General features: G+C 46.1%; 3 protein-coding genes across 12 annotated transcripts in view; 2 read left to right on the top strand and 1 right to left on the bottom strand.

Annotated features, from left to right (window-relative positions):
* Nucleotides 1-10,099, top strand: part of LOC147008152 (uncharacterized) — a 24,585-nt gene extending 14,486 nt beyond the window's left edge. Inside the window, exons 7-12 of the mRNA XM_085865476.1 lie at nt 697-903; nt 1,634-1,725; nt 4,000-4,041; nt 4,290-4,344; nt 5,458-5,664; nt 9,961-10,099. Of these exons, the coding sequence (XP_085721602.1) occupies nt 697-903; nt 1,634-1,725; nt 4,000-4,041; nt 4,290-4,344; nt 5,458-5,664; nt 9,961-10,031 (674 nt within the window). The 3' untranslated portion in view covers nt 10,032-10,099. The remainder of the gene's footprint in view (nt 1-696; nt 904-1,633; nt 1,726-3,999; nt 4,042-4,289; nt 4,345-5,457; nt 5,665-9,960) is intronic.
* Nucleotides 9,993-24,153, top strand: LOC147008151 (serine/threonine-protein kinase PLK4-like). Of its 7 annotated transcripts, none has more exons than XR_015053596.1 (8): nt 9,993-10,131; nt 12,728-12,814; nt 12,986-13,072; nt 14,862-14,930; nt 15,050-15,106; nt 16,376-16,519; nt 16,842-17,255; nt 23,095-24,153. XR_015053596.1 is itself a non-coding variant. In XM_085865507.1 (7 exons), the coding sequence occupies exons 1-7, from the start codon at nt 10,099-10,101 to the stop codon at nt 24,038-24,040; spliced, it is 507 nt and encodes a 168-aa protein (XP_085721633.1). In that variant the 5' UTR covers nt 9,993-10,098; the 3' UTR covers nt 24,041-24,153. The 7 variants fall into 7 exon arrangements, 2 of the variants coding, with proteins under 2 accessions (XP_085721633.1, XP_085721634.1); XR_015053594.1 differs by having other exon boundaries at nt 16,376-17,255; nt 23,095-23,795; nt 24,011-24,153; XR_015053595.1 differs by having other exon boundaries at nt 16,376-17,255; nt 24,011-24,153.
* LOC147008150 (cation channel sperm-associated protein 3-like) overlaps nt 20,026-24,153 on the bottom strand; it is a 41,828-nt gene continuing 37,700 nt past the window's right edge. For all 4 annotated transcript variants that reach the window (XM_085865461.1, XM_085865462.1, XM_085865463.1 and 1 more), the window contains one exon: nt 20,026-21,190. The gene's annotated coding sequence lies outside the window, so the exon portion shown is untranslated. The remainder of the gene's footprint in view (nt 21,191-24,153) is intronic.

Below are 24,153 nucleotides of genomic sequence, written 5' to 3'. Positions count from 1 at the left end.
ACCGTGCGAGCTCCGAACGTTTTGTTTTATTATCCGTTGATGCCACGTCAGTGGTTCCTGGTGGCTTTTGTCTCTTACCTCAAATTTGATATCCTCTTTCAACAGCTTACAATTTTTCATGTTTGGGCAGAAATCTTGAAAAAAAAAAAAATATATATATATATATATATATATATATATATATATATATATATATATATATATATATATATATATATATATATATATATATATATATATATTGTTATGGTTGTGGGGGTAGATGGAGGAATTTAATAGGAAAGTTAGGATTGAATGGAGTTGTGGATGTGTAGGAGATATCTCGATGTAATTAAGTAGGGAGACTACTGTGAGCTTAAGTGCAACCACGCAGGGGGTGGGGGGGGACCCCGAGCCTCATGTACGTCACCGAAGGGGACGGAACCATTGTGCAGAGTGCCACGTATCAGCAAGCTTGATAAGTGAGTTAGCTTGATCCTTCCAGAGCGATGTTGCGAGACAGATATTTTGCATGATTGAAGGACGTGTTCCATTTGTAAGACAAGCATCCAATATATTCCAGGTTGGCAGACTGGCACAGCCGCACTCTTCTTGTGGGGGTGGCCCATGGTCTATCTCTGTACGTATCTCACTGTTTGTTCATGTGCATGTTTATTTACGTTTCCCAAAATTTCTCTTTTTCTGTGTGTTTCTCAGGTGCAAGGGTGAAGACGTTCCTTTCCTTGGACAACTCTGCACTGATTGAGTACCTTGAAGATCACCGTCATGTGCTGAAGCAGTTCCTTCACTCTCACACCAATGTGGCGCATCAGTACCTTCATGATCACAGAAATGTGCTGAATGATTACGTGGAAGACGATGTCGAACTTCAGTTAATAAAGTTCTGGCTTGTTAAGAAGAGAGGTGAGTATACCAAAGGCAGACTGTGAAGCTGAGGTCCAGAGGCTTCGGAAAGAGTGGGCAACGCTCATCTCAGTCCGCTGGACAATATTTTGCTTTCATGGTGTTTGATCTTTGTGTCCAATGTCACCACATTCTATTAATTATTTAATTTTTTACTTCTTATCTTTCCTCATAATGCAAACCTAAAACATTTTGATTGTTCTTGCTTTGGTCACAAGTGTGCAGTCCCTCGGATGAACCTTGTCCTTGGTGTCCCGTCTGATAGCATTAGTTTTGAAACATTAAACATCTCTCAGTGTCTTTCACGAAGAGTTGGCAGGGTATTGTTGACGCCCAGAACGAATTACAGATTGTTGCCTTTCCCGACTCCAATCAACGCAATCATGTCAGGCCTAGCCAACCGGTTCCTGAAAGACTCGACCCAATCTTTCATGTTCTGAGCACCAGCCCTCTTGCTCGAAGACATGCTGTACGAACAACTGGCTGGCCAATCATAATAATTTATGCAACTGACGTCTCACGTCCACAATGCGCGCACACACACACACACACACACACACACACACACACACACACACACACACACACACACACACACACACACACACACACACACACACACACACACACACACACACACACACACTCACCCAAACACAGTGGTATTCTGTCCATTGATATTTTTCTGTTATATTATCTGTCTTATGTTGATTTTGCTTCATCTTTCCAGGTTTTCATTCCAGTTTTGGGAAAGGTGATGAAGTTGATGCCGCTATGTTGAAGAAGTACAACAACTTCAAGCAGGTTCTTTCCTTGTCCCTGGTAAGAAAGAGATTGGATTACCTGCAGTGAGGTGCAAAAGTATGAGTCCACTTAAATCGATGCAAAGGTGGGAGAGCGAGATGGAACACGGTAGATGGAACATGGTAGATGGACACGATGGAGGGACACGTGGAAGAAAGGGACGGGGAGAATCTCCTGCGTCGGAATTCGTCTCTTTTGTTTCTCTCAAGTTGAAAATAACCCGATGGACGTACATGAACTAAAAACACACGTACGGCTTATGTGCATGTATACATCGTGGTTATTGTAGTGTCGTGGTAGGGGTGCTTAGAAGGCAGACACGAGCGGAGGAACAGTCGAGCCCGGCTTTGTTGCACCAGCGCGAGCGCGGGCGTACTTTGCCCGCAGCTCTCCTTTATTACGTACTCAGTGCATTCACGAGCCGCGGCGACTACGGCACCCACTACAACGCCTCAGGCGGCGCGCACTCCTTATATCCCTGGCAGACACGATAATCACGCCGACCACTCCCCCCACCATCATGCCCTGCCCCGCAGGCCCGCAGGCTACACCACAGTTATATACCTGGGATTTTCCAATTACACTGGGCCATGGACTCACACCTCGGCCGAAGGCCTGAGGCCTGCCACTCTGTGCTGGTTCATGCAATGGTGCATGATTTTATTAGAGTGGAGTCAGGCGCGCTGTGCAGCCAATGAGTGTAAAGCAGTGGGGTGGAGTCAGGCCAGCTGTCCAGCCAATGGGTGTAAACAGTGGGGTGGGGTCAGGCCAGCTGTCCAGCCAATGGGTGTAAAGCAGTGGGGTGGAGTCAGGCCAGCTGTCCAGCCAATGAGTGTAAAGCAGTGGGGTGGAGTCAGGCCAGCTGTCCAGCCAATGGGTGTAAAGCAGTGGGGTGGAGTCAGGCCAGCTGTCCAGCCAATGAGTGTAAAGCAGTGGGGTGGAGTCAGGCCAGCTGTCCAGCCAATGGGTGTAAAGCAGTGGGGTGGAGTCAGGCCAGCTGTCCAGCCAATGGGTGTAAAGAAGGGTGGAGTCAGGCCAGCTGTCCAGCCAATGAGTGTAAAGCAGTGCGGTGGAGTCAGGCCAACTGAACACTGACCCATGTGTGATATGTGATATTTTCCGAGTCTAAAAAGGATATAAATCTGTGAAAAATGAACTAAACGGCCTGAAACTCGAACTTGTTCTGTAACTTATCGTAATAAAGCAATGTTCCAAGTTTCAGTTGAATATGTCAAAGGGTACGGGGGAAAAAGCCTGAAAAAAAACCACAGGTGGGACGGATGGACGGAGAGATGGAGAGCAAACCTGCAGTCCCATCTGGTAAAACCAGTCAGGGACCAATAACAGAGCAGACCAATCAATCAATAAACTTGTGAATCTTCGATTTCACAAGTTACAAACAGACAGACAGGGGTGAAAAATCTTAACCTCATTCCTCACTGCAGTTTACGGACACCGCTGTGTGTGTGTGTGTGTGTGTGTGTGTGTGCGCGCGCGCGTGTTGTCGTGCAAGTCAGCACGACCCTATTTAGTGTATCGGAGTGTGTGTGTGTGTGTGTGTGTGTGTGTGTGTGTGTGCGCGCGCGCGTGTTGTCGTGCAAGTCAGCACGACCCTATTTAGTGTATCGGAGTGTATTTATCTTTGCCCGTGGTCTTGGGGCGGGGAGTGACAGGACGATGACGCAATTTCTTCATGTAAATGTGTATCGTATAGCGAAGTGTCTTGAATTACGCACGAGTTATTTTGGAGAGGGATTTAAATTAAACGTTTGAATAACCATCATAAGAGAACCCCCCCCCTCCGCCCCCTCCCGTCGGGAGTGAGTGCTTTGAGCAATGTGTAATTTGTTACATGATGTCTTTGTTAGAAATCTCACCAAAGATAATGGGAAAAACCATCTTGAGGGAAAGTCGGGGGGCTTGTTAATTCCAATCATTAGATATTTTCCCCATTCCTGCCCCCCCCGTCCCCCTAATTCTCATAGTTACGCCCATCACCCCCTTCCTGCCCTCCTTCCCACGTCCCTCAATTATATTTCTCTTCATCTTCCAATTGCTGCCACTCAACGAGATTCACTGGTGGTGTGTCCATGTAATCATCCCACCTGTTCCCCATTTTTATCCTCGGTCGATGTCAAGTTGTTCCTTTCTGTCACTTTTCTCCTCCGCAGAGACTTCTGTATAAATGGATGTAATCATTGTACGTCACAATACACCAATATCATATAGTTTAATAGTTTTCCCACATTGTATCGAAGTTGTTATAATTTGACCTTTTGTTTTCTCTTTCAGGTTGCTTTGAAGAAGGCGAAATGTTCGAACGATTCCGTCAAAGTGAGTTTGTGTGAACGTGAAGATTACTGTGTTTTAATTACTGAACTAATAGTTTAATTTGTCTCTGAACTGTCCTGGTGGAACTTTTGTCTGTGATGGGTCTTTGTCTTTTGGCCCCTGAGGCTGTGAGTCCCTCTGTGTGAGTTACAACTTTGTGGTTACAGCTGTGGGGTTAGTTCACCTTTCTACTGGTTATGGAATTAATTTGTTTAATTGTTTAACTTTTCTTGTTTGAATTATTTTTGTAGCGCCGGATGAAAAATTCCATCATGCGGAGACTTGATGTTCCAAACTTTAATATCGGTAAGTGTGGATTTCACTCAAACTTATCACGGTGTGAGTAAAACAAGTTACACATTGTGTGTTTCTGTGACATTAATTTATCACTCATCACTCAACTATTAACTTTTCTTCAACTCAATCAAACCAGAGTTCAGGTTTGCAAGACACCGTTTTGGGTCCGTCTCTTTATACCGCGTCGTGGAACGTCGGTGCCGCTGAAGGAGCTTCCTGAGAAAGGGTAACACTGGCTAGTTTGCCATTGCTTTCCTCGCAGTCGTTAAGGCAGCAATTTATAATTTGTTCAGGGTGTCGGTGATAGCTCGCCTCCTCTTTGCTAATGGAAATCGCCTAAAAAATTATCTCCGAAACGAGGCAAGCTTTTTGAATTCTGTTTGCGGGAATCGAACAGGGGCATTAGCAGAGATGAATTACCGCACATATGATACGTCACTATGACGTCATATCAATTTTTTATGACGTCATTCCTATTTTTTGACATTTTTTTTGTTTCACAACCCAGAGTTTCCATCGGATCTTCGTGAAACTTCCCATGTATATGCAGAAAGCCCATGCGCAGACAGTAACCATCTCCGAATTTGGAAATTCTTCCGAGAAAAAAAAGTTGACGTCATAATATCGCCACTAATGGAAATCGCCGATAACATTATCTCCGAAACGAGGCAAGCTCTTTGAATTTTGTTTGCGCGAATCAAGCCGGGCATGAGCACAGATAATTTATCGCAAACCTGATACATCACAATGACGTCACATTCGTTTTTAATTATGACGTCATCGTTAAGAGGACGAGGATCTTAGCTCATTTGAGCTTGTTTTTAACCTTTTTTCCCCCAAAAACCCTTGAACATGTTCACCTGAAACTTGGTACCTGCCTTGATGACGATAAGTTTCAGAAGTAGTTCGAGTTTCAGGGCATCTCGTCAATTTTTCCAAAGAGCTGTGCCCTTTTTGGACTTGGGAAAATGTCACGTCGGTCGGTCGGGGATGTGCATAGCAAAGCAATTCTCAGTCTTGTTCTTTATTTTGTTTTCGTGAGCGATTGAAGCAGCTGAATGTTGCCTATACACCACCCAAATAAAGGTATGTCTCTTTTTTTTGTGTGTGTGTGTTTCTCAGATGCAAAGGTGAAGGCTTACAACAAGTCGAACTGTGATGAGCAGGCAGCGTACCTGGAATGTAACTTTCCTGCGCTGTATAAGTACCTTTCCTCTCACTTTGGTGGATTACGCAAGTACTTTTCCTGCCACAAAAGTGTGCTGAATGAGTACGTGGAAGAGTATGTCGCCCTTCAGTCACTACATGACTGGTTTTACACGAAGAGAAGTGAGTACCAAAGGTCGACTGTGACGTTGAGGTCCAGAAGCTTTGGACAGAGTGGACAATGATCGTGTCAGTCCATGGGACAATATTTTGTTTTCATGATTTTCTGATCTTTGTCTCGAACGTAACAGCATTGTACTATTCGCCCCCGACGGACTTGGTTCGAAACTAGGGGTCGTGGATTTGGTCTCGATTTTCGTGTCCGTCCGTGCGTGCGTGCGTGCATCCGCAACCATATCTCGGACGTGTGCGCACCGATTTAATTCGTACCCGGCACAAAGACAACACATGACGGTGTACGCACGCACATCGTCTGTTGTCGAGATCACTTCCAGGATGGCCGACTGGCTGAGATTTTGTCCCTTGAACGTGCCCCCAACCATTTGTCGGACGTGCAAGGTCTGATTTTGTTGAAACTTGGCAAATGTCACATGTCACAAATGTTCTTCCATGTCACATGACCATTTAAGCCAGTTGCACATGCACATAAATCTTGTAAGTCTGGGCTAGCCCTTCAACTACGGACATAAAAATTACTAAAACCACGGGGACTGTGACATTTAATGTCTTTTTCTCCTTGTTTATTATTTATTTTCTTCTCATCTTTCCTCGTAAAACAAACCTGTCCGAGAACCATTATTCCTTTATCCATTTCCTGAACCGAATCTCCCATTTATAAACTTATCTGTGTCCGACAGGGTTGTACGGATGTAGCAAATTTACTTCTGGACTGCACAGTCTCCTCTGATTCTCATCCTCACCGGACACTGTCCATTGAAGAGCAAGTCCTGCTCCTGAAAGCCGGTGTCATAACTGTTGTGTTTGTTGTTTTTGGTCCGATGAAGATTTGATGCCAGAAACGTCAGATTCCCCTCGCTTCTGACGACAGATGGCATCGCTCGATCATTGTCCTTCCTGGCGATTCCATCCATGTTTCATGAAATCAAATTGGTGCTTCACCGGTGAGGCATTTGGTCACAAGTGTGCAATCCCTCAGATGAACCTTGTCCTGGGTGTCCCGTCTCATCGCATTCGTTTGGAGCAGTGCCGGACATAAAGAGTGTCTGGCCAACTGAACGACAGGTGCCGTGTTGCTCCCCTGCGAGCCGAGACCCATTGAGCACGCAGTCCGAGAGAGATGGGACCAATGCACACACACATCGTACTCACGTGTTTATTGCTGCAGATCTGTCGAATTTACGAGTCTGAAACTTGGTGATATCATGAAGAGACATTTTGTACATCCTTGAATTACATCCGAAGATGATATTTTCAGTACTTTTTTTGTATGCGCCGATTGAATTAATCACACACTGGCTGGCTTTTGGCTCCGGCTAAATTCAGGGTACTACATCTGCGTGATTCAGCACATCAGTTTGGACAGCATGAGAGAGAGAGGGAGAGAGAGAGAGAGGAGAGAGAGAGAGAGAGAGAGAGAGAGAGAGAGAGGAGAGAGAGAGAAAGAAGAGAGAGGAGGGAGAGAGAAGAGAGAGGGAGAGAGAGAGAGAGAGAGAGAGAGACAGAGAGAGAGAGAGAGAGAGAGAGAGAGAGAGAGAGAGAGAGAGAGAGAGAGAGAGAGAGAGAGAGAGAAAGAGAGAGAGAGAGAGAGAGAGAGAGAGAGACGAGAGAGAGAGAGGAGAGACGAGAGAGAAGCAGAGACAGAGAGAGAGAGAGAGAGAGAGAGAGAGAGAGAGAGAGAGAGAGAGAGAGAGAGAGAGAGAGAGAGAGAGAGAGAGAGAGAGAGAGAGAGAGAGAGAGAGAGAGAGAGAGAGAGAGAGAGAGAGAGAGAGAGAGAGAGAGAGAGAGAGAGAGAGAGAGAGAGAGAGAGAGAGAGAGAGAGAGAGAGAGAGAGAGAGAGAGAGAGAGAGAGAGAGAGAGAGAGAGAGAGAGAGAGAGAGAGAGAGAGAGAGAGAGAGAGAGAGAGAGAGAGAGAGAGAGAGAGAGAGAGAGAGAGAGAGAGAGAGAGAGGGAGAGAGAGAGAGGGAGAGAGAGAGAGAGAGAGAGAGAGAGAGAGAGAGAGAGAGAGAGAGAGAGACAGAGAGCGAGGGAGAGAGAGAGAGAGAGAGAGAGAGAGAGAGAGAGAGAGAGAGAGAGAGAGAGAGAGAGAGAACAGAGACACTGCGATTGAAATGAAGAGAATGAATGAATGAATAAGATGTGACATTTGCCACAAAACACAGATAATGAAAACCTGGATTTCCAAATCGACATCGCCATTAGTCGGCATCGCCGCTTGCGGGTCATCGTCGATTGATTGAACTGCATCACGTGATGACAATCTATCAGATACGGCTGATGATGCTGTGTTTGCATTTCTCGCATTCGAGCGCTGACAATGCTCATGGGATGGTGGTCCGGAATCCGAACGCTCGACACGAACACGGTCAATTAGTCTGCGGTAGAAACTACAAACACATAATTTGAGTGTTTTTCACGACAACACTCACGTCCGCACTCTTCCTGCCGAGTTCACCTCCAGATTCCGAGTCCTCTATTCTCCGCTTTCGAATGTCTTGTTGCTTCCGCTTAAAGACCTGAAGCCTCACAGTGTGGAACTTTCGGAGAAGCTGATCCTTCATATCATGGCGGGATGGAATTTGAACATCGTGAGTGAGGTCATCAGCTTGTTCAACTCGTTTCACTCATGAGTTCTTCCCTTTCAGCTGGCCTTCGACCTCTCTCAAGTGTCGCTCTCCAGCGATGGAGAGTTTCATTCCTATGTCCGAGCAACGGGTGAGACATCATTCCTTGTATTCCTTGAATGTAGTCAGAGCTGTTCAAATGGGGGGCGGCAACATGGTGTCTTCAAACCTCGTGACTGCGATCGGCCAATGACAGCGCTCCATGGAGAGGAGGAAACATGGCCAGACTCTGTCTGGATGTCGTTTGGAGCTTCGAGGCCATAGAAATACCACACCATGCTTCATGCATGTTTGATGTAGTTATTGTTAACGACCTTTTTTGTTATCTTGATACCTGCCTGTATCTTGATATCTTGATACTAATATACTTTTGTTGGTATATTGTTATCTTGATACCTGCCTGTTGTTCTACTTTCACCATTAACTTGCCTTTCACCAAGCCCATGTCTGCTTGGACCAGGGCAGGGATTATACTTCGTCATTATTATTACCAAATGGTCCAAGTCTTGTTATTGTTGTTAATATTACGAGTACGTGCCCATACGTGCAAAAAAAACAAACAAAAAAACTTTCAAACCGCGAGCCAGAAACAACAACCACACAGGCCGTTCCTTCGCTCTCGCGTGCCCGTACGTGCGTGCCCGTACGTGCGTAGCCGTACGTGCAAACAAAAAACAAAAAAATAAAAAAACTTTCAAACCGCATGCCAGAAACAACCACACAGGCCGTTCCTTCGCTCTCGCGTGCCTGTACGTGCGTGGCCGTACGTGCAAACCAAAAACAAAAAATAAAAAAACTTTCAAACCGCATGCCAGAAACAACCACACAGGCCGTTCCTTCGCTCTCGCGTGCCTGTACGTGCGTGGCCGTACTGCGTGCCCGTACATGCATGCCCGTACGTGCGTGGCCGTACGTGCAAACCCTCCCCCAAAAAAACAAAATAAAAACTTTCAAACAACCACACAGGCCGTTCCTTCACTCGTAAACGATGACTGGATTGGGGCATTGTGTTTATCTCTGCGCAGAAGAAATCGAGAAATTATTAGAATACAGTAAGTCATCACTATCCGGGAGTGATGCGTGCCCGTACGGAATGTTCACATCATTCCACGAATTATCGCTTGCATTGAAGTCACTACTACTGTGATACTTACACACACAGAGTTAATTAAAATCCAAATTAAAATCAAGTTTACCTCCCTGTCTTTGCTTGCCATGACATTCGCTGCCATTGACCATTGCCACTCCTACGCCACGGTAACTAAGGCACCGATCCCCATCGAACTGGCACGGTCCGTGACGTCATCGTCGGCCGCCCGCACACCAGCCTACGCAGCCACGCATACGCTGCAACGTGTCTTGTCATTGGTTTGGTGAATAAATGGCCGCTGCAACGTGTCTTGTCATTGGTTTGGTAAATGGCCATAACTTGGGAAGCACTTGTCCGATTAATATCAAACCTTGAAAAGGCACATACTCAGGTCCCCAGCAATATCGCTGGCAAATTTCAATTAGATCGGACCAGTGGTTGTCGAGAAACAGCGGTAACAGACACACAAACGCACGCACACACACAGACACACACACACACACGTCTGAACACGGTGTGTTTCTGTTACAATAACTGTTTTATCTTGATGTTGCTTTGTCTTTCCAGTTTTGCTTCTCAGTGAGAGTGGTGAATATGATGAAGGTGTGAGTGGGGAAGACGATAAGAGTGACAGATGATGAAGGTGAGAGTGGTGAAAATGATGAGAGTGACAGCAGTGAAGATGATGAAGGTGATTCCATCAACATGAAGAAGGACGAGGAATCTGAGGAGCATGAAGTAAGTTCGTAAGCAAGATTGTGGATTACCTACAGTGAGGTGTTAAAGTTTGAATGAGTTGACTTAAATCGATGCCACGATTTCTCAAATCACAAATTCAAACACAAATTTATTATCTTATTTAATTATTTCAGAGAAACTTGCTCTCCCTCATGCCCAGACTTATCCCCTCTCGTCTTCGGTTGTCCTCCCCTTCCTCCCGCCCTTGGTTCACTGAAGCTTGTGGCGAGGCAGTTGTCCTGAAACAACTTTCCTTCACCTCATGGAAGGCAAATCCAACTGAAGGTAATCTCAGTTCCTTCCACAAACTCGGAACAAGTGTGTGTCTACCCTCAGGAGAGCCAGAAGACAACATCTTTCTCATCTCAAGTCTGAACTCTCAAAGCTCTTCCAATCCTGGGGCATCTCTTTAAGTCTGTTTCTGGTGTATGTTCCCCCTCCATCCTCTCCCTTACCTCAAATGACTGCAGAGCTGACACATCACATGAAAAGGATGAATGCCTGGACTCTGTGTTTGCTTCTAAATCTTGTGTCCCAAACACATCGCTTTCTGTACCCACCTTACCCAGTCGCACCCAGCTGTCCCTGGACTCTGTGTCCTTTTCTCCTGACAAGGTGGAGATTTGCTGTCAAACCTCGACTCAGATTCTGCAACCGGTCCAGACGGCATCAGTCCACGTGTCCTAAAAAAAATGCTCTCCTGCTCTTGCTCACCCTCTCTCCGTTGTATTCACCCTCTCATTTGCTCAAGGTCATCTTCCATTTGCTTGGAAATCAAGAAACATGACCATTCTGCATAAGAAAGGTGCAAAAACAGTTCCCTGCAACTACAGACCAATCAGCCTTCTCCCAATCATCAGCAACGTCATGGAATCCATCATCGCTTCAGACATTAAATCCTTCCTCTTCTCCAATGGCTTGATTTCCGATCATCAATTTGGTTTCAGACCAGGTCACTTCCCTGGATATGCTGCTTCTGCTCTCCCAACAATGGATGGAGGTCTTCAATGCCAGGCATGAAACCAGAGCCATATCCCGAGACATATCGTGTGCATTTGACACGGTCTGGCACCCTGCCCTGCTCACCAAACTCTCTTCCTCTGGTATCCAAGGCCATCTCCACTCATGGCTCACAGACTAAATCTCCTTTCGCAATCAACGTGTGGCCCTTAAATGGAGTTCTTTCATCCCCTCCTCCTGTCCAGGCTGGAGTTCCTCAATGCAGTGTGCTGGGTTCTGTTCTTTTTCTGGTTTTCATCAATGATCTCTCTGGAAAATCCTCTTTATCTCTTTGCTGATGACTCCACCCTCTGTCGTACCGTCTGTCATCCCTCAGACCGGCAAGCAGCACATTCTTCGCTCTCTGCAGATCTGGATAAAATCACAAACTGGTCCAACACGTGGAACATGTCTTTCAATCCGGACAAATCTCACACTCTCACGATGTCTCTCCGAAAGGACCGTTTAGAACCCCCCCACCCATGCACTTTCTCAACAATCCTCTTGAAGAAGTCCTTTCTTTCAAGCTTCTGGGTCTCACTATCTGCCATGATCTTTCCTGGGAAAACCACATTTCCAAACTGGCCTCCAAAGCCAATCGCCGACTGGGAATCCTCCATCGTGCAAAGTCCTTCCTCGGCCCACCTGAGATCCTGACAACTTACAAAGCTTTCGCCGGCAGCCTGATGGAGTTCTGCTCTCCCCTCTGGGCTGGTGCTCCTACTTCTCACCTTTCTCAGCTTCAAGCTGTGGAAACCAAGGCATTTCGGATCATTGGTATCTCTCACGATGAGGCTGAGTCTTTGGGCCTCTCACTCTCTCACCGCACGCAAGTCCGTGGTCTTTCTGTCTTCCACCGTATCCTCTCCGGTCTTACCCCCCTGCACTGTATGTTATATGTCCCCCCCCCCATATTTCCACAGGGCGCACAAGGTCCGCCAGCTACCCCCTTCTGGTGAAACCACCAAAATCACGAATCTCTGCTCACCTCCACTCTTTCATTCCTCTTTTTTCCCGCCTTTGGAATAAACTCCCACACTCTCTTCGATCCCACTCTTCCCTCCAGGTCTTCAAAACAGCTGTTCACCACCATATTTTGTCTTCCCCCACCCAAAACCACGATCTTTTCTACCCACGCTAATCCACCCCAAACCCAACTCCGTCAAATTCCCTGCTTTCCTTCCTGAAAGTCCCTGTAATGTCCACCTTGTATACCCCATGTTCCCCGCCCCATCCCTCTCCCTTCCACACATCTCCTCATGTCTCTGTTCCCCACTGTTTTGTCCTTCCCTCTCCCACTCCTCTTGTCTCCTGCTCCCCTTGTACGTTGTGTCTTCGCTCTCACACGACCCTCGACATTCTTTACAAATATATATATATATATATATATATATATATATATATATATATATATATATATATATATATATATATATATACATATGCCCATATTCTTTATTCTATTGCACTGTAGTTATTCTTGATTGACACTGTGATGATTATTGAGTTTATATGAAACAATCATTCAATCATCGCTGCATTATTTCTCTCATATCCCATAAGCATTGTTGTGAATCTCTGTTTGTGCCTTTATCAGATCAGGAACTGGGAGGTCATCTCCATAATTGGAGAAGGAGGCCTTGGATTGGTTTACCAAGCAAAGAACATCAACACTGCAGTGGAGGTACAAGCTTGTGGTGGACTTAATGTCTTCCTTTCACTTTCTGGAACAGCTCCTGGGAGAGCGAGATATAACATGGTGCAGGGACACGTGGAATAAAGGGACAGGGAGATTTTCCTGCATCTGAATTCGTCTCCTTTGTTTCCGTCGATCTGAAAGATGCTTTTTCTTTAGACTTACAGGTCCCACGTCATTCCTGCGGAAGATTTCATCATAGATATCGGTCGAGCACCTAACTTCCACTGGACTGAACAGTTTCTGGTTTGGACACCACTGATCGGCCGGATCTGAATTCGAACATGAACCAAAATCGCATCGGCTTGTTCTTGTCACTAAAGCAACTCATCCATCAAGTTTCGTCCAAATCCGTGCACAACTCTTTGAAATATCCTGCTCACAGACAGATAAACAAAGAAGAAAGACGTCACGATGCAGAGCATGACACCTTGCAAAATCCCGAAAGCAAATCTGACCGAAAAAAAATAATTGGCGGTTGAATTCAATGACCAAAGAAGCAAATCCTCGTCAAATTTCAGAGTGGGGTCATAGTTGGACACAAACAAGGGAATGAATGAACAGGGAGAGGAAAGACAGATGATGGGATATTGTGCACACATCATGGAGCAACATGTCTGGTTGCTGATTCTCATCATGGTTTCATCAGCATGGAACATGCTGATGGTTGCATTGTTGCTGATTCGCAGTCGAGCTCCCCCTGGTCTCTCACCTCTCCGACCACCTCCTGCTCCTCCACTACATACAAGTTCCTTCGAGTTAAATTTAAAGTCCACACCTTCCACACTCACCTCCACTCGTTTGTTCCTCTTTTCCATGGGCACACTTGGTCCACCTGTTGCCTGGTCAGAACTAGGTGGGCTGGTCGGCTGGTGGGCCACTGCCACTTAGGGCTTAGGAATGACTGGTCTCGTGACCCGACCGATAGAACGAGAGGCTATGACGTGGACCCATCGGCCTATCACGCACACAACATGTGTTGCTACAAGTGAGCACGACCGGTTTCCCAGGAAGCATGACAGCGGAGTTTCTCCAATCTTCGTTTCATCAAGCGTCGCCTCCATAACTCGATGCCACAAGATCGTCTTGAAGCTTCATGTTGATGTCACTGGAGAGTGATGTCCTCAACGTATTCAATCATCGGTCGTCCGTCCACAAAGAGTGTTTGACCGTTTTTACAAAAGACGTTTCGAATTCTCAGTTTCTGCGAATTCCGAGCTCAAAGCCATTTCAGTATGTTTGTACTTCTTGTTGGACGTGCGGACAGTTTGCTAAAATCTCTTTATCCTGCAGTTCTCCCAGGATTCCATTGAAACTTGCTTCTCCCCACTCAATTTCCATGTTGCGAAGTCAGCATCTGTCGCAAAAAGTCATCTTTGTCCATGGAATCTCGTTCATAGTTCAAAGGATTTCCTCTTCGCTGCCAGACCAACGAATGATTTTTATTAAATAATTAATTTTGTACTGACAATATCAGAATTTTTATTCCGATCAATAAAGCATGCTATACGTCCATTATATGACGGATTGTCATTCGTTTTTGTGCTGATGCTAAATCTTGTCGTCAAACGACGTATAGAATCCACCATAATCTCGTGGACAGGCCGCCGCTGCTCCTATGGTTGGCAGTGAGTGTCCCGGAATCAGAGGCGGAAAGAGAGTGGCATTTCTGGATGTGGGAGAATTGAATGCTCACAGCCAGTCGGTCTCCCAGATAGCTCAGAGGAAAGAGCACTGGTACGGGTCACCAGGGGGCCCGGGGTCGAGGGTCAAAATCTTTACATATCATGATATCTCAAAAATTTGTGGACGAGTGATGACAAACCGAGGTGGATGAGTTGATCAGGTGACACGAACAAGCCGATTCGATTTTGGTTCGTTCTACTTTGTTCTGTTTTACCAAGTGTCGCTCCACGAGTGATTTTTCATTGTTTTGTTTATCGTTCCTCTACTTTATCGTTCCTCTTCTCGTGTTTTCTCAAAAATGAATAATCTCATTGCTTTGCCCTTGTATGTCTACGTTCCATGTGTGCAGGTTCACTCTCACCAACTTGTTTTCTGGAAGACATTTTCTTTAGTTGATGGGTGGCACGTCATGAAGCAGGTGAGACGAAAGAGCTTTCAGCTTCAGTGTGATCTTGATGTGTTTTGAAACTCGAAATTGAACGATGTTAACAATCACAATCTGTGTCCATGATTTAATATTTTATCTCTTCCTTCCAGATGGTTTCTGCTTTTGCGTATGTTCACAGCGAGAACAGTGTGCATCGGGATATCAAGGTAACCCACTTGTGCAACACTGCAATGAAAACCACATTTTGTTCAGCACGACAAGGATGAAATGGGGGTGGGAAGTGGAGAGGGTGGAAAATAATAAAATTTATCTTGTTGGGTGATGATCAACAAGGGGGGAGGTGGGGTTTGGGGCGCTGTCACATTTTCACCCTTTTTGTGCTCATCGCACAATTCATTAGACCTACAATATAGCTCGAAAAGATGTCAAAATTAAATATCCATTTCAGGTCAGGTTTCAGTCTGTGATAAACAGAACTACTCACTGTGGGAGTGTGTATTTAATTATTTTTTTATCTCTATTCACGGTCACATTGTGAACGTCGTTCCACAATCTCAAATCCACTGATACACGCCGTGTTACGGTCACCTGTCCATCAATGCTCTTCCATCTCAACCTTCTCCACCACATTCCAGTTATTACCTTATGAGAGGTCTTCTACTCCACCTCATGGGATTATCCACAAACTTGATTACAAAGCAATCCTGGACTACATCGAGAAATTCCTCACCTGCCCATTCCCTGTTCCTCAAACCCAATCTATTCCTGGCAAATTAAAATCACCCGCAATCAATCCATCCTCTTCCCTGACCACATGCCTTTCGGAATTCTCAATGAACCTTTCTTCCGTCATACCAGGACCCCGATACACGTACCTACAACTATTCTTCCATCGTCAATGTCTATCCACACAGAACCCTCCACGTCAATTCACTCCTTCACATCATCCCCTACTCTTGCCTCAAGCTCCTCCATATTATTGAATTAACTTCTGACATTTGTGGAGAATGTTTTTTTTTTTAACTTTTCTCTTCCTGGAATTTTTACCTGGAAGGTGTGGGAGGTCCACAAGAGCTCCGCATTGTTGTTGTTGTTTTGGTTCTTGTTGGGGACGATTTTTGAAATGTTCACCCATTGGTCGGACAGCTGCCTGACCACGCCCACATTGGTCACTTGACTCCACCCACCATGGCACGAAGGCAGAATTATATGGCCGCCATCTTGGTTTTATTTTGGGCCTAACGCATTAGGCCTGTAGGCCTTTGCTGACTCCACACTGACTGGGTTTTTGGTTTTTTTTTTCCTGCCTACTCTTCTCATTCAAATTTGGATTTTTATTTTAACACATTTTATGATCAAAGCTTTGATGGTTATTAATAGAATGATTTGTGTTTGCTCTGTCGCTTGACAACGTGCTTAGCGACGATCAGATGGCCGCAAAGATCATTGACTTTGGCTTTGCTACATTTTTCAAGCTCGCTGAAATACTTTATGAGGTCTGTGGCACACCTGGCTACATGGCCCCAGAGATCTTAGAGGATGGCTATGAAAGTCCCCCAGCCGACATGTCCATAAAATTATTTCTTGGACTGGAATTGAATGAGTCTGACATTAAGAAAGTGAGTATTGTTCACTATGGTGTCATGATAATCATCACAAAGACATTTCATCATTATTATGTGCTGAGTTGCCTTTTTCAACATGACCTCTCTGATTTTTGTTGTACAAAGTGCTACGAAAGGACTTGGCCGGAGATAACGGAATGTGAATAACTTGTAGGTAAAAGTGGATTAAGTTTGTGGAGAGAATCTGCACAGGAGATTGACAGTGCTGAGAGTGTCAGGGACACCAGTGAGAGTGTGCTAAGTGTGCTAATTTTTTTCCGTGTTTAACCGGATCTTCTTGTGGCGTTTTGTTCCTGTGAATGTCCTACTCATCAAGGATAAGAAGACGGTTTTGGATGGGGGATGATCTGAGATGGTGGTGAACAGCAGTCTTGAAGACCTGGAGGGAAGAATGAGATTCAAGAGTGAAGGAGAAGAAGAAAGTGGTACGGGAGTTGAATTCCCGAGGAAATGGAGCAATAGCTCGGTTGGCATTAATGGGGAGGTGGAAATTCCTCCTGAGGAAATGCCCCACTGCATGACATATGAAAAAGTGCTGTGACGTCACTGGTACCCAGAGGATTCCGGGAAATGACAGCACCGGAAGTGCTGAACTATACGTAAAAAAAGTTTGACTGAACTGCACAAAAAGAACCATCAAGTCTCTGAGTTGACTGGAATTGTTGAGAAAGTTCCTTCTGTAAATCATTCCGGTCTACAGTGATGGAACTCTACCCCGTGAAAGTCTGAGGTACGTTTGGGCACCTAATCCGAACCTGAACCCAAAGCCCAAGCTGAGTTCCGTCTCATAACTGCCCCCATACCTGTCCCCTTCTGAACAGAAAACTCTTCCGGTGTGACATTCTCTCTTCAGGTGGAGAAACATTTCACAATCTGTCCTTACTTTCCAGATGGTTCCAAGAATCAACTCCACATTACTGACGCTGAAAAACTGACGATGAGCATTGCCATGATGCAGGCTGGCAACCTTCAGAGAAATAGCTCCTCAATATGACCTCATCTTTCCCCTCTCAAACGTCTGACAATCTTGCCCTACTTTCCAGGTGACTTCATCAAATGACTCCACAGCTGCTGACCCAGAACTCCAATCATCGAAAGTTCATAATTTCCTCTCTGACCCTCTTTTCTGATCTTTTCTCGATATTTATTTGATGGCCGCCATGATGCAGGCTGATGGCCGTCAGATAAATTTCTCCTCAATATGACCTCACTTTTCCCCTCTTCAATGTCTGACAATCTTGCCCTACTTTTCAGGTGAATCCAATAAATGATTCCACGGCTGTTGACCCTGAACTCCAATCATCGAAAGTTCTTACTTTCCTCTCTGACCCTCTTTTCTCGATATTTATTTGATGGCCGCCATGATGCAGGCTGATTGCCATCAGATAAATTTCTCCTCAATATGACCTCACCTTTCCCCTCTTAAATGTCTGAGAATCTTGCCCTACCTTCCAGGTGACTTCATCAAATGATTCCTTGACTGCTGACCCTGAACTCCAATCATCCAACCTTCCGACTTTCCTCTCTGCCCCTCTTTTCTAGATTTTTCTCGATGTAGAACATTTCTCGATTTTCTTGTAAATGAGACCAAATTCACCTTCCCAAGTTTCAGCTTAAAATTCACTTTCAATCTTCCTCCTATTTTTCTCTTTCAGGTAAATTAAATTTGGTGAATGTTTTGGGTTCAGTCTTTCAGATATTTTCTGCCCTGACCGACCTAAGATTTCCCAGTCATTGTGTCGTAGTTCAGAGAGCCGTCCTCCCATTCTGGTCAGGAGGTAACGGCTCAAGCCGATGAAGCCTTTGTCGCTCCTGTGTGAAGCGGGGCCATCGCCGTGAAATATAAAACACACAGGAAATGGCGCTCTGTGCTGAGGTGCGGCGGTGATAGTCATTGTTCACCCTCGATTAGGCAAAGATCCCCGGGGGGTGATACAGCACACACGGTAAGGTCTGCACCGCAGTTGTGTACTTCACCTGAGTGTAAGGTGGATCATCTGGTGGAGGTAGTCGCCCGAGTGGAAATTTTCACCCAACTGGTCGGGATCTAACCAGAGTGATATTCATTTTGAGGCCACTCTGATTGGACCTGTACTTGTTGGGTGACCATCCCCATCTTCATTTGATAACTATCTGTTGTTCCTCCACATTTATAAGCTTTAATTTAGCACAGCGTACTTTAATGTACAAAAATTAAATGACAAGAGTGGAAAATTAAACTTTCCAGCCATCCCGACTTTAAACAATATTTTATCTTCTGCCAAGGAGTGAACCACAAGAACCAATTCTGAAGGCAACGGCCGATCGTCCAAAAGAATGGTTTCATTTTTGACAACTGCAGGACGATGCATCAAGTATGGTTGGGAAGAATAACTCTGGACTGTGGAGGATCAATCAGATACAGCCGTCGATGTACCCAGGGTGTCCCCACTCCTCCCCACGTGACTTGAAGCACATCTCACGGTACAGAAGGGTTCCAAGGCCTTCACATTCAGTGTTGAAGATTTCCTTGTGGACGTCCACTTTCACTTTGATAAATCAGTCAAGAGAAAAGGCGAATTGAGGGAACTTGACCTTCACCAACAGTGATGTGAGAAAAATAATCAACAAGGAATAAGGAACTCAGACACAGGAGAAGGTCATTCGGACCATCATGCCTGTACTGCACCAACACCAGATTAAATATATCCAATCAGCTCAATGAAGCATCCTCTTCATCTGCACTAATAAATGTCAGAGTGTGTCAGTAGGTCATTCAGTCAGTCAACCAGTGAGTGTGTGTGTCAAGTCCTGAATTCAAAAACCATGAAACCAAGCAGCCTGAAAGTTTGCATGCATACGAAGGGAACTCCAAGAGAGTGCATGAGTGTTTTGGTTGATTAAAAAATCCCTTTTAAAGATAATTAACGGTCTTATTTAATTATATCATGAATCAGGCGCATCCTGGGACACATTATTCAGGAAGAAGGAGGGAAGGAGGCTTTGGGTGCAGCGAAAGGGAGGTGGAGGGGAGTGAGAGTTGTTGACAGTTGATAACAGATTGAAGAACAGCTTGGGGAGAGGGTCGGATGAGGAAGAGGACAAAGAGCTGGGTGCTGAAGGGATGAGGAGCAGTGGGGAGTCATTAGAGAGGCGGAAAAGGGAAGTGGGAGATTGGAGGAGGTGAAGAAATGAGCTGGAGGAAAGAGGGTGGGGGAAGGAGACAACTTTGTGGATGTGAAGGGGGACAGCTTTGATAAGGGGGAGTGAGGAGGGAGGTTTGAAAGCCAATTGGGACAAATTGGGAAAGGTGAGGGGGGACAATTGAGGGGAAAGAGAAAAAAGTTTGCTTTGAAGAGGGAGGCGGCGGGTGATTTTCGAGGGAGGGGTGAAAAGGAAGCTTTGAGGGAGAGAGATGAGAGCAGGCAGGGTCATGGGGGAGGAGGGAGAATGGAGGGGTGTGGAGAGAGGAAGGATGACACTGCGTCGAGGTATTGTGGAGATGGGAGCGAGTGGGGGGAGGAACAAAAATTGCGGGGGTGGGAAGAGGGGGAGATGTGATGAAAGGATAGAGAGAGAGAGAGTGTACGAGATATCGAGGAGTGTGCTGAATGAGTATGTTTGAGATATCGAGGAGTGCGCTGAATGAGAGTGTGAGACATTTGTGAGGTTGGAACGGAGAACACAGATGTTTGAAAACCACACAGTTTGGGATCCCAGAGGAGGACCTGTTAGTAAGGCTGAGGACAGTGGAGAGATGCTAGGATGGGGGGGGGGAGATGAGGAGTAGGGCGTGGGTATAACAAGGAAGAAGTGAGGAGGAGGTAGATTTCAGGAGGTGGATGAATTTCCACTCAAGGTGCAAAAAAAGAGAACAATTAATGATGAAAGATGAACAATCGTTGCAAAATGGGATTTTTTTTAATTTGTCGATCAGAGATTCGTTTAAATACATTGTAAGATGGATGGAGTGCAGAAGAATTGACAGAGTGGAGAAAGGAAACGTTGTAACAGATGGAATTTTTAGACACTGGATGAAAGAAAGGTTGAATTGAACACAAGATTTTGAAGAAGAAGAACCGACTGAAGAGGGGAAGTTGAATCATTATAAGAGACTGTTGTTTTGTTGTTGTTGAAGATTAGGGAAGAGGGGGAAGAGTGAAGGAAAAGTTTGAAGAAAAGGTTGTGAAGGTGTGTGGTGAATACCTTCACAGAGTGGGATTGGCAGGGCAGAGAAAGAAGAAGAGTCGGTACAGGAAGTCACGTGGTTTCGTGGGGTACGAGGTCAGGTATGGGAGCATGTGCCAGAACAGAGCATCGCTCCGTCCACTTTCCACCTGTACTCCAGGGGCCTCCGTCTGGCCATCCCCCAGGCAGATGCCAGGCCCATCACCATCTCCGTGAGATGCCGGTCAACCTGCTGCAACCACGAGGCACGTGGTCGGCCCATTGTCCTCCTCCACTCACGAGACTCCCTCGCTGAGAGAATCTGGTTCGCAGGATCAGCGTCAGGAAAACGAGCCACATGTCCATACAGCCGCAACTGACGCTCACGGCCCATGCAGGAAACAAATCTCATCCGAGTCTCTCTCAGCAACCGCTCGTTGGACACAAAATCCGACCAGCGATAGCCAAGGATTCTCCGAAGAGACCTGGTACCAAAGGAATTAAGTCTCCGTACTCCGTCTGAAGGGGACTCGGTGGGAAAGGAAAAAGTATTTTTTTTTGTATTTTTTTTATATTTTAAGACATGAAACAGAGGATATAGTTGGGAGGGATAGATGGAGGGTGGAGGGAAAAGTGGAGAAAATAGAAACTGATGGTAATGAGGAGGAAATACAAATAAACACGATCTGGCACATCGACGGGGAAACCTCAGGGAAACCTGACATGACAATACCGACGAAAACTCACCAAATGGCACAAGTGTCGAAGTAAAACCGAACTGGGAACACACAGGAAATACGGAGGCAACAAAATAAAGTCAAAACGCGATGAACAACGACCGGAAACTTGTCTTTGAGAAAGTAAGCAGAGACCCCTGGAGAGAACCAGCCGTCGCCTCAAAAACCCAAGTTGTGACGTTGGTGGTCGGTCACCATTTATAGGTGGTCGGTCACCATTTACAGGTGGTCGGTCACCATTTATAGGTGGTCGGTCACCATTTATAAGTGGTCGGTCACCATTTACAGGTGGTCGGTCACCATTTACTGATGGTCGGTCACCATTTACAGGTGGTCGGTCACCATTTATAGGTGGTCGGTCACCATTTATAGGTGGTCGGTCACCATTTACAGGTGGTCGGTCACCATTTACAGGTGGTCGGTCACCATTTACAGGTGGTCGGTCACCATTTACAGGTGGTCGGTCACCATTTACAGGTGGTCGGTCACCATTTACAGGTGGTCGGTCACCATTTACAGGTGGTCGGTCACCATTTACAGGTGGTCGGTCACCATTTATAGGTGACCGGTCATTTCTTATTACCTTGTCGGTTTGCACATCTCTTATTCTTAGTTCCTCCTTTGTGAATATTTTCCCTTGGAGATTCCTGTTTTTCTTTGAGTTCAGTGTTGCCTGATTAAAATTACCTTCATCAGGGCATCATCTTCAGAATATCTGTTCCCAGGAGTTCACACTTCCTTTTCTCGCACCTTTTCGTTTGGAATATCCCAATGCCTATGCCCGATACGAAGGTCCATTTTTCCTTCTTTGTCCAGTGTTTCATTTTTACGCTGATTCTCTCTCCTTGGGTCATCCGATTTATGTGTTCAATTGCTTGTTGTCTTGCTTTCTCAGTTATTTCCTTTATTCTTTCCTGGGTGAAGTATCTTTCCCTCATTGATGTTGTTGAATTGAATTTCGATCATGGAACACCTTCGGCCTTGGCTGACATCTTTGCTTGTCTCAATTGGTTCATGAATCTTTTTTCTCCACCGTTCGTCCCCCATGCTTCGTGCATTGAATACACTTTGCAGTTGAGGATTATTTTCTTCTCCTCTAAGCTCCAGCTCTGTTAATTTATTGTTGTGGTTCTGAAAACCGCATGCCTCTAAGGCAATGGCACCCAACATACAGTGATCCCCAGACAATTATTTCATCAGTATTCGTGCAGTCAGACGTTCCCTTCATGCCTAATGGGTTAACGGGACGAAGTGCGTTGCTTGGGGCTTATACCTTGGTCTAATTATATCTTTCTTCTTTTCAATCCTGATTTCATTCCACCCCTTTCCTTTTACTCATGAAACAAATCAAAGTAGGCACCGCACCCAGACAGCCGCCTGTGAATATCATGATGACAAACCCTCCACCTACACTGTACAGGACACGCGTGGCGCACCCTTTCATTCGAATCTGAATATTACAATTATAATTACCTGTCCTCTTTTCAACCCTGATTTACATCCAACCCTTTCCTTCAATCCATGATACAAAGCGAAGCAGGTGCAAATGCACGATAACAGACACGCGCACAGCCCTGTGCTCATGACCACCACACTCTTTGGGACGCGCATGGCGCACATATTCATTCAGGTCTGCGTGCTGATTTACAACGGCGTCTCACCGTCGACCTTCCCTCGCCACCGCAGCCACCAATATCTTCCGCAAACGGCAGAGGTCATCCCGCGCCTCCTCGCATCTCTGCCTCGATGCAGTTGCCACCATGCAGAGGCGTGCTGCACGGCCCAGATCGCTCGAGCCGCGTGGCTTGCGGATGGAACAAGCACATTGACCAGCGCAGAGCGCCTGGGGGTGTCTGAACGGGTACGCGGGACCGACGCAATCCTCGGCCAGTCGACGCAACGCGGCCTGGGAGTTCGGTGCAAGGCAATTCATGTCACGGTGTTCGCTGAAAGTCAATTCTGCGGCTCGGTCATGTTGCCCTTGAAGTGCGAATGGGACCACTTCTGGCCAAAGGAGCTTGGCAGCGCGGGGCCGGGAGCCAATAGGAGCGCACAATTCGGGTGACTACGAATCGCTTCGGGTCGTCACCCCACCCGACACCACGGAGCTTATAAAGGGCGGATCGCGAAGCCGTTCGCTCTCTCGATCTCTGCATTCGCCTGCCTTGCTTGCCACTTCTCCCGCCTTACTCGCCTGCTGACTCTGCCTGTCTCGCCTGCTGGCATCCGCCCACTTCGCCCGCCTGCTCCGCCCACTCTCTGGAGAAGCTTCCACGACCCCCGGCACAGTAATTCGCAGGAGACAATGCACTGACTCTCAAGGTGGGATCGCTCAGCAGAGCGTACCCCAAAGTGTACTGGGTAACGCAGTCGGCCCACCGCTCAAGGTATATTACGAGGCCGTGAGCCCTCATCTCCTCTCCTTCCTTCTGATTATCTCATCTTCAACAGGTGTGTGTGTGTGTGTGTGTGTGTGTGTGTGTGTGTGTGTGTGTGTGTGTGTGTGTGTGTGTGTGTGTGTGTGTGTGTGTGTGTGTGTGTGTGTATGTGATGGCACCAGTCCTAGCTAAAGTTAATCCCTCTTTCTTCTCTTGTTTTCCAGAATGACTGTGGCACCTGTTCGTATCTGTGACAAGTGACTGATGAGGAGGGGGCTTATGTGCGTAGCATAAGGATTTCTGCATCGTGACACTGCTTGTATATACGTGCTCTTTGCAAATCATTATAAACAACTTTTTGTCCAAA

This window comes from Eptatretus burgeri, chromosome 21, assembly GCF_056783735.1.
Source record: "Eptatretus burgeri isolate ZD-2024b chromosome 21, Ebu_testis_v1, whole genome shotgun sequence".
Lineage (NCBI taxonomy): Eukaryota > Metazoa > Chordata > Myxini > Myxiniformes > Myxinidae > Eptatretus > Eptatretus burgeri.
Note: the sequence above shows the minus strand (reverse complement) of the source record. Positions and strands in the feature narration are given on the sequence as shown.